This window comes from Pagrus pagrus (assembly GCF_965226575.1).
Source record: "Pagrus pagrus genome assembly, chromosome: 17".
Lineage (NCBI taxonomy): Eukaryota > Metazoa > Chordata > Actinopteri > Spariformes > Sparidae > Pagrus > Pagrus pagrus.
In genome coordinates this window covers 3,828,877-3,842,653 of record NC_140201.1, presented here as the reverse complement: position 1 = coordinate 3,842,653, position 13,777 = coordinate 3,828,877, and the positions used below count along the sequence as shown (strand labels likewise).

Genomic DNA, 13,777 nt, shown 5'->3' with positions numbered 1-13,777 from the left:
AAAATGCTTCTCAGTAGTTGGTGGGCGGTACTGAACCCTGTAATGATAGAATAGGTAATAGATAAGTTAGATTAGAAGATTCATGCTGTAGTTGGCAGGCCATAACCTTAAGTGTTACCATGACATCATATTTATGATGAGTGTGATGATGACGTGTGTATTTATACTGAATGTATGAACCTCTTCTGTCCTGCAGTGAAACACTCCCTGAACTATATCTTAACTGCATCTTCTGGACTCCCAGACTTCCAAGAGTTTGTTGCAGCTGCAGTGGTTGATGATAATCTGGTGGCTTACTGCGACAGCAACGAACAGATAATCGAACCAAAACACGACTGGGTAAAAAAATTATTGGAAGATGATCCGAACCAGGTGGAGCAGTACACAAGATTATGTTTTGTGTGGTACCCAACTTATTTCAAAGACACAATCAATATTTTGAAACAGCGCTTCAACCAAAGTGGAGGTACAGTATGTACGATGTTATATTTCACCTTTTACTTCATGAACTGTTCTTTATAATTATAAAAATAATCTAGTAAGATTTGTATCAGGAATATTTTGAATTGATGTTATCAGCCTCCCTGGGCTGAAAGAAAGTTTTCATCATGCACAGTGAAAAAGACTGAATACTTTACTGACTAATACTGCTTCAGGGGATGACTGGACCACAGAACATCTGATTGGTGTGCACATTGAAACACGAGGATCCAAGATCCTTTAAATCATTATTGAGTTGGGAATGCTCCATCAGATGGATGGATGAATGACAGGATGGATGATTTCTGTACAACAGCAAATATGGATCAATATATATGAATACATGCCAAAACTAAGTAACACAAAGTGCATGAGAACAAAGGTAGCTTACATTATTAATGCATCCATGAAGGATGAGTCTTCTGTAATCCTTCGCTGTGATTCTGTTATTCAAAATAAAAAGTAAATCCAGAATAACAATACACAATGATTGTAAATCTAAATATACGCCGTGAGCCATATTTACAGGGTTAAGCTTCTCACAGGAGAGGAAGTAGGAATCAAACAACTCCAGATAATACACCACGGTCTGGTGGGAAGGCAGATACACATTATAAATACACACAGAATATAACTATTATACTACACAACTAGAGAAAACTGTGTTTGTGTTAGTCCTCTCTATAATAGTTTGGACTGAAACCAGGGACGTTGCATCACTGTTCATTGTTGGCATCTCAAACCTTAAAGTGATGAGGTGAGGTGTTTCTTTCTCTGTCTCTGTCTCAGGTGTTCACATTTTACAGAGGATGAGTGGCTGTGAGTGGGATGATGAGACCGGAGAGGTTGTTGGTTATAATCGGTTTGGTTATGATGGAGAAGACTTCCTATCAGTTGACCTGAAGGCAGAGACATGGATCGCTCCAAAACCACAGGCTGTATTCACCAAACTGAGATGGGATGCTGACAAAGCTAGAATGAAATTAAATCAGCATTACCTCACAGTGCTTTACCCTGAGTGGCTGAAGAAGTATTTGGACTATGGGAGGAGCTCTCTGCTGAGAACAGGTAGAATCACATGACCTGATGTAGTTTAATGGACACAATCATGTTCATACAGTTGCTCAGACTGAACTGCTGTTGTGTTATCACTGCAGTCAGTCTGACATTACATTGTTTTCTCTGTTTATTTTCTGTAGCTGTAAGATTCAATGTTGTCCTAACCAATCAGTAGACACTGACATTTTGGCTGTTCTGAAATTTCTTTCCATCGGTGCTCAGGCTGTGATAGCCAGTGTACACTTAGCATGAGTTAAGTCAGTTTGCTAAGTCTCAGTGTTTCAAACTAGAAATAATTTCATTGAACTCTCTCCAGAGCTTCCCTCAGTGTCTCTCCTCCAGAAGACTCCCTCCTCTCCAGTCAGCTGCCACGCTACAGGTTTCTACCCTCACAAAGCCGCACTCTTCTGGAGGAAAGATGAAGAGGAGCTTCATGAGGAGGTGGACCACGGAGAGATCCTCCCCAACCATGATGGAACCTTCCAGATGAGTGTTGACATGAACCTTTCATCAGTCACACCTGAAGACTGGACGAGGTACGACTGTGTGTTTCAGTTCTCTGATGTGAAGGAGGACATCATCACCAGACTGGAGAAAGATCGGATCAGGACCAACTGGGGTAAGAGTGAGATCAGAGGGTGCTGAAGGGGAGTGCATGGGAATTGATCTTGGAAAAAACAAAAACATTAACAATAAATATTATTGTATTCAACAGTGAAGCCCAGTGACATGACCGTCCTCGTCACTGCTGCAGTGGTTGTAGTGGTTGTTGCTCTCATTCTCATCGGTGCTGCTGGATTCATGGTTTACAAAAAGAAGAAAGGTGAGAGAGAAAAAGGAAAGATTTCACTACTTTGATTTCAGTCTTTGAGTTGATTTTTTTATTCAGGTTGCAAAATTAAAACAAGCATCAGAGAAAGTAAATACAGTCAGCACTAAACAGACTGAGTATAAACAGATACTCAGTTTGAGTGAGTAGAAGAGAGGAATAAAGTGACTAAAGATAATCTGGCATTTACAACTGTGACTGAAATGATTTGTCTTTTGTTTTGATTTCAGCCATTCGCCCTCCATCTTGTAAGTAAAACTTACTTTGGTTCTATTTCAGCTGATCTGACTCACACTTCATGTTTTAGATTAAAAAATGTTTCACATTATTGTGCAGATGAACCTTTTCAACACTGTTTCCTGTATTAATTGTTTCTAAAAGTTCAATATGGGATGTTTGTTTCTGACCTGCAGCTCCTGACAACAGCACAGAGCTCTCTGAGCAGCTGAATCCAGAGACCTGAATGACAAACACACTCAGTGACTCTCCTGGTGTCACTTTATTTAGCTTTGCGGAGCTGAAAGAAAGTAAAAGAAGTTAATGAGAATTAAAATGAAGTAACATATAAAAAAGGACTGATTGAAAAGGTGGGACTGTTCTATGTTCTATGACTCTGATTGGTTGTTTTATTGATTGTCGCTTTTGTCCTCTAATGATGTACAGCTGAGGTGATGTCAGATGATGCAGCTCTAATTATCATTAAGTAAGAGAGTTAGCAAAGCGCTACACCTCACCATGTGAAGAGACAGTAATGTAAGATAGTTTGGTTTGGGACTTCTAACACCTGATTTGTTGGTGTGCTGTCAGTTGTCTGCGTAGAGTAAATGGAAGAACTGAACCGTTTCTGTGTTTCTGTTACAAATAGTTTGTTTTAAGGAGTTGTTAATGAACAACTTAAGCTAAAAAGAGGTGCCCATCCAACCGTTTCATTCAACCCATATGAAGTGATCAGACAAGGCTGCATCGGGCCTCTTCAACTACTTTTTCAGAAGGGTTGGATTTGAAAAAGAAATGAAGTGTCAAGGGGCCGGACTTTTACGTTCCCTGTGTCTGAATTTGTGTTAAAACATGCACTTTTTAAAAACTTTTTTCCTCCACTTTGTTGTTATCTATGGTAAGACTACTTGAACCAGACAGCAGTGATGGCGGTTGGACTGCTCAGTGTGCCATGGGATTCATGTGAAGTTGCCAATGAAACCAGTTTGGCCAGGCAATGTAGTTTATAAGGCCGGGTCATCAGCAGAGTTTCTGCTGTTTGTTTGTTGTTTGTTTGTTTGGCTGAGTGAAGGATTTAAAGGCAGCTTAAAGATGTTTAGGTCAGGGTTAGAGAATAGTGTCTCCTGTCAGAGGGCTCAGTAGATTTGTAGTGGACCAGTCTGATACCCACTGCAGTTCAATGACGGGTCGAAACATCATTTAACATGAATACTGTGCAACCAACTGTTGGTACATTTTACTGTGTATTGATTGTTGATGAATTTTCATTAATCTGATTAACCCAGGTGAGGAAGGAGATTCAGGAGATTCCCTGTCTGTGATTATTTAACCTGCCACAGAATACTCTGTGGAAATGTGCTTACCTGAGTCATGTTGTTATTGATGGGAGAATATGGAGTTTGATCTATCACAGAGCTGGTGCGTCTCTCTTATGAGATATAGTGAAGGTTGGATGTTGGAGGAACAGAATGTGACCTGTTTGGGAGACAGCACCTTATCTGCCCAGCTGCTTAATACAACCGTTTCTTCCACTACTAACAAGATCTGGTGTAGGGAGAGGAAAAGGACCCTCTGCACACACAGAAGCCTTTGACCCCGAGCATGACCTCAGGGTGACTGTACCTCCTGGGTGAGCAGAGTGGGGGATGTATCTCTGTACAGTAAACTTACAATTGAGTCTGTTGAGATGCCTCAAGTGTCATCTACAAGATTCCTGGGAATTATTGTTGATGAAGGTTTGAGTGAGAGAGAACAAACTGACTGGGTTAGCAGAAAAATAATTAAATCTATTGGTATAATAAGGAGGGTCAGTCATCTTGTCACCACAAACTGTCTCCTTACTCTTTATTACAGTTTAATTTATCCCTATCTGTCATATTGTAATATAGTTTGGGCGAATACTTTTCCTACTACTCTCTACAAAATCTTGGTCCTCCAGAAATGTTTTGTTAGAATTGCAACTCAATCAGAGTCACACATCTCATCTGCTCCTCTAGTTCAAAAACTACAAATTCTTACTATTTACAATATCAATATTTCTCAAATATGTGTTTTTATTCATAAGATACATTCAAGTGAAGGGAATATTCCTGAGCATTTCAAGATTTACTTCAAAGCAAATTCACAGGTCCATTCTTATTCAACTCGTCAATCTTCAGATCTTCATCCTCCTAAATTTCTTACTTGCAGAGGTCAGTTTTCAATAAGATTTAGGGGTACCAAATTATGGGATGGCTTTTCCCATCTGGCAAAAAACTGTTCCTCTATAAAGTGCTACAAAAGAAACCTAAAAGATAATTTAACTGTTGTTTTGTAATTGCTTTTTTTCATGTATTGTTGTCCATGTGTCCATGTTTTATTTTGATTCACACATGCTCTAGGAATTAATCAATTAGATGTATAAACCAATATTCCCCTCACGGACACACACACACACACACACACACACTCATACACATTACCGGTCACATTCTCTGCTTTTACATTGATGTTATTATTATGTTGTTATTATATATAATTTGTTACTATTAGCTTGTTATCACTTTTATATATATATGATTTTTTGTATGTTAATTTTGTTTTTCCTTATAACATTATATTAACCTTTAACATTATTTAGGTTGGGGCTTCAAATAAGCCCACTGGGTTTTCTGCCTCTCCCTGCACTGTATGTTAATTGTATTCTTTGTCATTCTTTGCGTATTTTTTTCTTTTTAACTGTGCAAAATAAATAAAACTAAAACTATCTAAATATACCTGATTCCTTCACATTGATGAACATGAATGAATGTCAAAGTCAAATGCATTGGTTTTTTCTTTTTGTGCTGAAGTTTGTCTTTTCAATAAAATCCTCAAAGTTAAAAAGTTTGGCTGGTTTTCTACGTCCACATGCTCATTTGTGACTGTAGTTGCAATAATTATATTGCCTAATCATTCAGTATTCTCACAGAGGATTTGAATGAGAAGATTGATATCAATGTTCACTCTGACCAGAGTTATCTCCCAGACAAGGTTAGCTTAGCTTAGCATGGACACTGAAGTTAGAGATTAGACAGCGAGCCAGTATCTCTGTTAAAGGAGCCTTCTGACAGTTTAAGCAACATTATGTAACTTTTTCAGCTTCAAAATCATTTTGATGGTACAGTGTCTTGTAACAGGGTGAATGGTGTCTGTCACTTGTTTCTGCACTATGTGACTTCAGAGAGAGGGTCGGATCACAGCGTTGTATACACTTTTACTTTCACTTACACTCAGAAGCCCTCAGCACAAAAGAGCAAATCTTTACGTCTGAGGTGGTCAGAGGATCAGTTTAGAAAGAAAGTGAAACAAATGATGAAGTAGAAAACTGAGAGACTCAAAGTGAAATACATGATGAAACATGTTCATTCACAGTAGTGATTTGGGTTGGGAGTAAAAAAACATTAAATGTACGAGCAACATTCAACAATAATGAAATCACATATACAGAGGTAACACCTGAAGATGAAAAAGAGAAAATACATATAATCACATGTTTTTTCCCCATTAGCGCTCTGCCCACTTCAAACATGCAGTATGTGATTCTGGAGAAACATAGTTGATTGTTGAGTCTCATTCCCAGGTCATCAGATACCAGTGCTTTGGGTCGGGCAGCTGTGAAACTCTCGGCCTCTATTTCATACATGTCTTTTGCTGCCATCTAACGGGTGTTTAGTGGTATTATATACAGTATTACAAACAGGGCCCTGACAATTGTATTGTATAGCCTGATTCCCTTTCAGGCAGATAAAAGAAATATTTCATACACACTGGGTACTTTAAGGAATCCAAGTTTGACTGGTTCTGTCCAAACTGAAACCTTTGTAAAATATATGTGCTCTGTGGTATTTCTATCTACTTTGGTTCAGTTGTAGTCGAGGAGCTGCTGAATGATTTCAGTGGCATCTCTGTGCACAGGATCATCGCTATCATGGTGTTATCTACTGTCTGATCTAGAATAAGTTATAGGTGGTGATAAAAATGTACATGGGGATACATTCTCTGAGCTCTTAACTGTCCACTGAGACCAAGATCATGTATATTGACCTCATAGTTGTGGAGCTATTATTGGGTTTGTCCGTCTAGACAAGCCACACCTACCAGCACCATGTTTACTTCAAAATATGTTTGGAAAATAAATACTCTTAATAAAAATATTGTCTGTTGCTCTTGCATTAATAAAGTCTAATGGTATTTTTCACATTAATGTTGTTTTAATGTGTTCTTTGAACAGGAAGTAGATTTAGAAGGAAAAAAAAGATGTCCTCATGTTGGGACGATGGGCTTGTTTTACTGTACAACATAATAAAGTCACCGATGTGAAGCAAAGAATAAGAATTGCTTCCGACTCATCTTCTCATGGATGAAGACCTTCAGCTGCAGTGTTACCTGGGCAGCACGGTGGCTCAGGGGTTAACACTGTGGCTTCACAGCAGAGGGTTCTGGGTTTTTTCAGTCCTCTTTCTGTCTATGTGAAGTTGCTCATTCTCCCCGTGTCTGCGTGGGTTTTCTCCGGGTGCTCCGGTTTTTCCCAAATTTAAAAATATGCAGCTCATTCAGGGCAGATCTGATTTCAATTGCTTGTAAAAGCCCCCATATCATCTGAATGCCCCATTACAGCACATTCCCTCCCATCAGGTGAGATTATTTCCTCTGGTTATAAAACTCATCCCTCAGTTCGAAGGGAGACATTTCTTTGAAGACACTAAGACAATAATAGGAAAATGACCCTGTTTGTGAGTGTTTAGTTCTCAGATGAACGTCAGTGATTCGTCAAGTGATGAAGCCTCGGCTTCTACAAGTGACGACTTTGTCGACGAGACGGTCTACTGCACTCGAGAACTGAGATCACACTGCTGCTGGAAGATCAGAGCACAGTAAGGTGAGATGTCTTCCTATTTAAGAGACGAATGGGAATGAGTAAAATATCATTACATCTCCTGCAGAGATTATTAGATGGTCTTTAGAATCGTTTACAAAAAAGTGGCTCAATTCAGCTGATTCACTGTTAAACACAGTTTAACTACAAAACCAGAGTGTGACCTGTGGAGGAGCTTCACTTGACACGAGCTTCTCTTCAACATGATTTGTGAGAAATTGAGGACTCTCTAAAATTTTGACAGGATGTTATTTTTTGCCATTAATTTCTATTTTTCTGTATCTTTATCATCATGGTTAATGAGTAAAATTAGGCAACTATTGATGTTTGGTTCATTCATGAGGGTGATTTATAACTAATTCACTTTTAAAAGATACCAGCATGAATGCAAATCTTACCATCAAGTGTCGCTTACTTGAACTCAAAGACAGGGTTACTCAGACCCAATCTCTGACTAGAAGCTATTTTGATCTGTTTTTTGGTTTTAATCACCATAGTTATGTGAAAAAAGGAAGGAAGTGAGGGAGTTCACTAGAAAAGCTGATGACACTGTTAATACTTCACTTTATGTGAGGGGTGTTGATGAGGACTGGATCACTTGTAGGCGGTCCGGACTATTTTTCTTCTCAGGACAGCAACACTCTCACTTCCCTCTGCGAGGACAAACAACAGTAAACAGCTTATCCAGCTCGGTCCTTCACTCAGTCGTCTCCATCAAATCAAGATGAGAACGTTATTGTTGTTGCTTCTCTTCTGTCACGTTTCATCACCAGGTAAGATCACATTTTAAATCTTTAAACTCTTTAAAGTTCACAGTCCACTCGACTCTTTTGCTCCAACTTTAGTATCACTTTCAGGGGAGCAGCAAGAAACTGTACTTTCGGTGGGCCAGTGCAGAATGATGTGGGTCATCTTTATCCAGACCAATAAAGGACTTATAAGAACTAAGAAGTATCAAAAAGGACAAACTGTGCATTTAACTTTGCAACATTCTGCAAAGCTGTCTGTCAAGGATATCATTCTGGATGTGTTTGAGTTCATCATTATTTCACACACTTGTTGCTTTTCCCAAACTAGAAATCCCAAAATCACACTCTGAGTTGTCTCTAAACCGAGCATGGCTCTCTTTTAGTCCCTCAATTAGGTCAATGCATTCAGAAACTGATAATGTTGGGCTTTGTAAACCCTGTGTGTCAAAATGGTTCAACTGAAATAATTCCCCAAATGTGGCGAGTAAAAATCTAAACTGTTTTGTTTGTATTTGTTGGAGCAGGGACTGAGCCTTAACCTTTGTTTGACCGCTGCTTTCAACACACTCTGCAAACACTTCTAATATTACATCGAGTAACGTCAGTATTTTGCTCACTGCTCCAGATTTGGAGCTCCAGTGTGTGTCCACGTAGGGGGATGTGTGGTGACGATGAGTGTGTATTCATACTGAATGGAGGCTGTTTGTCCTGCACATTACACTTAAAAGTTTTGCATTTTGTTCCTTCGCAACAAACACACACACCTCATATCATATCTATGATATTTTCACTTACCATCATATTTATATTAGTGTTATTTATAATCTCCTTTGTTTGTCCTGCAGTGCTACACTCCCTGAAGCATTTCATAACTTCATCAACTGGAATCCCAAACCTCCCAGAACTTGTGGCAACACTAGAAATTGATGAACATCTGATTGGGTCCTGTGACAGCAACAACAGGCTGGAAGTAAAACTGGACATTGTTAAATTATTCCTCACAATGTATCCTGAGCAGTTGGAGTGGTACAGACGACAATGTTTCCAGCTTTTGCCAAACTTCTTCAAAACTTTGACTAACAGTTTGATGCGTCTCTTCAACCAAAGTGGAGGTACAGTATGTAACATGTTATAGCCTGTTTAACGTTCTACTGTTCTGCATCTTAGTTGTAAAGTGACCCAGGGCCTCAAGATACCAATCAGTTCAAACTAACATCATTTTACACATAACCTGAAATAGAGATTCATGTCAAGCAAACCATCATATCAATTTGACTTCAGTGGTCCAGCCACTACCTGTCATTCATCATGTCAACATTAATCAGCTGCTAGTTAGACTTGTTGCTGAAGCTGTTAAACACAAACTACTGATAGTAATCTGATGATTCATGAACACACATGACTAAAGAAATAGCAGTCATCACACAGTGTACAATGTTTTTAAGATCATCTTTCCACTGAATGTTTCGTCTGTGAATCAGTGTTAATTACAGTCTCTGTCTCTGTCTCAGGTGTCCATGTTTTACAAGAGGTGGATGGCTGTGAGTGGGATGATGAGACTGGAGAGGTCAAAGGTTTCCTTCAGTTTGGTTATGATGGAGAAGACCTCTTGGCATTGGATCTGAATACATTTACATGGATCGCTCTGAGACCTGAGGCTGACATCGTCAAACCAATATGGGACGCTGATGAAGATTTAATCAAAGAATATAAGTCTGTTTTGACTCAAATTTTTCCAGAGTTGCTGAAGACATATGTCAAATATGGGAGGAGCTTTCTGCTGATAACAGGTAGAATCACCTGACCTGATGTAGTTTATTAGACACAATGATCTTCATATAGGCTGCTCAGACTGAACTGTCATTGTATTATTAATCCAACCTGTCTGACATCACCTTTTTTGTAGTGGTTACATTTATTTTAGTCCTGACCAATCACAGACATCTTTGGGTGACACTACTCAGCATCAAAGCTCAGACTGTGATGCCACAGTTAGTTTAAGAAAAGTGATTTTACAGTTTCAGTGTTTCAAAATAGAAATATTTCCCCTGAACATTGACACTGTGATTGACGACCTTACTGTGAATCATAAGAACAGACAGACATTGTTCTTCTCTGACTGTAGTGAGTGTCTTTAGTGGTGGTGTAGATCCCTCCTCTGTCTGTATACAGATCATGTGGAGGCTGTGTAGCAGATGTGTTGTTATGTACCCTGTCATTATTACACTGTGGTCTGGATACATGGATCACATTACTTGGCCACCATCAACACTGTCCTTCTGCTTTTTTAAATATCAATATTTAGTCAGCCGACACTATTACAAACTGTTGCAGGTGTAAATTTTAAGAACAATATATAGAAAAATATGAATACAACCAATGAATACATTTCAAGAAAAAGATAAGAAACAAACAAGATAAACTTTCCAAAATGTTGGTATTTATAGGCAAAATTCAAAGTATTCTTCTCTTCATATCCTCATATCCTTCACATTTTAAGAGGAAGTGTATCTCTCCCTCTCCTCGCCTGTGGTGCAGTGACCACAGACTCTTTCCTCTGTTGGCGGCCACGACTTCTTGTGTCATCCTTCCTCTGTGGTTGGACTGTGGACACTGAGTCTGTTTGGTCAGGATCTGTCTCTGCTTTGTACCTCTGACAGTAAAGAGATCATCTGCTCATTTGTATTCATGGTTTAGCGACTGATAGAAATTAAGTTTGTTTTGAGTTTTTGTTGATTTGTCCAATGTTCAGATAGGCATCTTTTGTTAATTGAATAAGTTGGTTTACTCTGATTGGCTGACAGAATGGGATCTTTTCTGGACTCAGTTCTTGGGTTTGGAGTGCCTGAAAGCTCAGTGTTGAGGGCTCGGTTTAAAATGTGACCAAAATTCACAAGTTTTTATGTTAATAATCAATTGGTAACGGCCTAATTCTGCCCTGCATGAATTGGTTGGTGTTCTTCTGTGGAGGTTTAATTTGTCCCTACAGCATCTATTTCTAGTGTGGTCCTGATAACTGAGCAGAACCCAGAAGTCTCATTTAACTTAAAATGTGACCAGTGAAAGGAGAGTTGACTGACGAAGACACGCATGCATGTGGGCGACGTGATTCAGATCATGTTGCTGGTTTCGCACTATTCCCCTGATCAACAGTTTGCAGCAGTGATGTGCCAAGAAACATAGTATTGCATTGTTTTATTAATATCTTCATCTTTCTTTTACCTTGTTTCTTTTCCTCTCTCTCCTCTTTAATATCTCTCTCTTTACTCTCCAGAGCTTCCCTCAGTGTCTCTCCTCCAGAAGACTCCCTCCTCTCCAGTCAGCTGCCACGCTACAGGTTTCTACCCTCACAAAGCCGCACTCTTCTGGAGGAAAGATGGAGAGGAGCTTCATGAGGAGGTGGACCACGGAGAGATCCTCCCAAACCACGATGGAACCTTCCAGATGAGTGTTGACCTGAACCTTTCATCAGTCACACCTGAAGACTGGACGAGGTACGACTGTGTGTTTCAGCTCTCTGGTGTGAAGGAGGACATCATCACCAAACTGAAGAAAGATCGGATCAGGACCAACTGGGGTGAGAGTGAGATCAGAGGGTGCTGAAGGGGAGTGCATGGGAATTCATCTTGAAAAAAACAAAAACAGTAAAAATAAATTATTATTGTATTCAACAGTGAAGCCCAGTGACATGACCGTCCCCGTCACTGCTGCAGTGGTTGTTGTTGCTCTCATTCTCATCGGTGCTGCTGGATTCATCGTTTACAAAAAGAAGAAAGGTGAGAGAGAAAAAGGAAAGATTTCACTACTTTGATTTCAGTATTGATTTGAGTAGAATAGAGGAATAAAGTGACTAAAGATAATCTGGCATTTACAACTGTGACTGAAATGATTTGTCTTTTGTTTTGATTTCAGCCATTAGCCCTCCATCTTGTAAATAAAACTTACTTTGGTTCTGTTTCAGCTGATCTGACTCACACTTCATGTGTCAGATTAAAAAATGTTTCACATTATTGTGCAGATTAACCTTTTCAACACTGTTTCCTGTATTTATTGTTTCTAAAAGTTCAATATGGGATGTTTGTTTCTGACCTGCAGCTCCTGACAACAGCGCAGAGCTCCCTGAGCAGCTGAATCCAGAGACCTGAATGACAAACACACTCAGTGACTCTCCTGGTGTCACTTTATTTAGCTTTGCAGAACTAAAAGACAGTAAAAGATGGCTTCTTGCACTATAAGTACAGTTATATAAAAAAGACTGATTGAAAGATGGGACTGTTCTATGTTCTATGACTCTGATTGGTTATTTTATTAATTGTTGTTGTCTGTTGAATTCATACTCGAAACAATCAGGGGACAACGTATGACCAGACTTTAGTTACAAACTATTCTAACTCTAACTTTACAACTTGTATTAGCTTTTTACTAATAGAGATTTAATTTAATCACAAAAATTGTGTTCATCTGTGAAGATTATCTTGACGTACAAAACATGTAAGAATCATAAACTTGTGTTTGACACAGATAATATTTTTGGTGATATTCCAAAATTAAATTTAAAAAACTCATAAACTTCTTGTGGAGGGAACCAGGTCGATGCTAACTTCGAGGTTAGCCTACAAAAATATGTTATTGCTGCACCACTCTATAGATGGAGAATGTAGAGTTTGGTCTCTGGAGTCATGCTATGCAGGGTCGAGGTGAAGTCTGAACAAGTGAGTCTTGAGTCTTTTGCAGAAGATGGTGAGTGACTCTGCTGTCCTGACATTGGTCGGGAGTTTGTTTCACCACTGAGGTGCCAGAACAGAGAAGAGTCATGACTTCGCTGAGTGACCTTTGTTAGCTCTCAGTGTTGGCGGTACCAGCCAGCCAGCTGATGTAGTGGAGCAAAGTGCTGGCGCTGCGGTGCGTGGTCTGACCAGCGTTTAGAGGTAGATGGGTGCAGTTCCGTTGACGGCCATGAAGGCCAGTACCATCGACTTGAATCGGATGCGGGCTGCAACAGGAAGCCAGTGGAGGTCACGGAGAAGGGGGGTCACATGGGAGAATTTGGGTAGATTGAAAACAACGCGGGCTGCAGCGTTCTGGATACGCTGCAACAGTTTAGTCGCAGAGGCTGGGAGTCCAGCCAGGAGTGAGTTGCAGTAGTCCAGGTGGGAGATGACCAGCGCTTGGACCAGGAGTTGCGTTGTGTCCTTTGTGAGGAAAGACCGGATCCTGCGGATGTTGTAGAGGGCAAATCTGCATGATCGGGCCACTGCAGTGATGTTGGGGGTGCAGGATAGTCTGTCGTCGAGGATTACACCCAGGTTCCTCTCAGTCGATGAAGGCGATACTGTGACTTCCTCGACAGTGACTGACAGGTCCATGCGAGGGCAGTCTTTCCCAGGGATGAAGAGGAGTTCAGTTTAATGAAGGTTGAGCTTGAGGTGGTGTGCAGTTGTCCAAGCGGAGATGTCTGCCAGATATTCCGAGATGCACTTTGCAAAATGGGTGTCGGAGGATGGGGGAAAAGAGACGAACAGTTGGGTGTCGTCTGCATAACAGTGG

General features: G+C 40.0%; 2 protein-coding genes across 2 annotated transcripts in view; both read left to right on the top strand.

Moving 5' to 3' along the window:
- Positions 1–5,330, top strand: part of LOC311273320 (major histocompatibility complex class I-related gene protein-like) — a 23,789-nt gene extending 18,459 nt beyond the window's left edge. Inside the window, exon 8 of the transcript XR_014624656.1 lies at positions 3,596–5,330. The gene's annotated coding sequence lies outside the window, so the exon portion shown is untranslated. The remainder of the gene's footprint in view (positions 1–3,595) is intronic.
- Positions 1–13,603, top strand: part of LOC311273292 (uncharacterized protein) — a 16,681-nt gene extending 3,078 nt beyond the window's left edge. Inside the window, exons 2-14 of the mRNA XM_084380272.1 lie at positions 197–466; positions 1,270–1,548; positions 1,856–2,158; positions 2,255–2,362; positions 2,599–2,616; positions 3,176–3,183; positions 8,086–8,254; positions 9,076–9,342; positions 9,742–10,020; positions 11,505–11,807; positions 11,905–12,006; positions 12,143–12,160; positions 12,326–13,603. Coding sequence (XP_084236398.1) covers positions 197–466; positions 1,270–1,548; positions 1,856–2,158; positions 2,255–2,362; positions 2,599–2,616; positions 3,176–3,183; positions 8,086–8,254; positions 9,076–9,342; positions 9,742–10,020; positions 11,505–11,807; positions 11,905–12,006; positions 12,143–12,160; positions 12,326–12,375 — 2,174 coding nt within the window. The 3' untranslated portion in view covers positions 12,376–13,603. The remainder of the gene's footprint in view (positions 1–196; positions 467–1,269; positions 1,549–1,855; positions 2,159–2,254; positions 2,363–2,598; positions 2,617–3,175; positions 3,184–8,085; positions 8,255–9,075; positions 9,343–9,741; positions 10,021–11,504; positions 11,808–11,904; positions 12,007–12,142; positions 12,161–12,325) is intronic.
- The last annotated feature ends 174 nt before the right edge of the window (positions 13,604–13,777 follow it).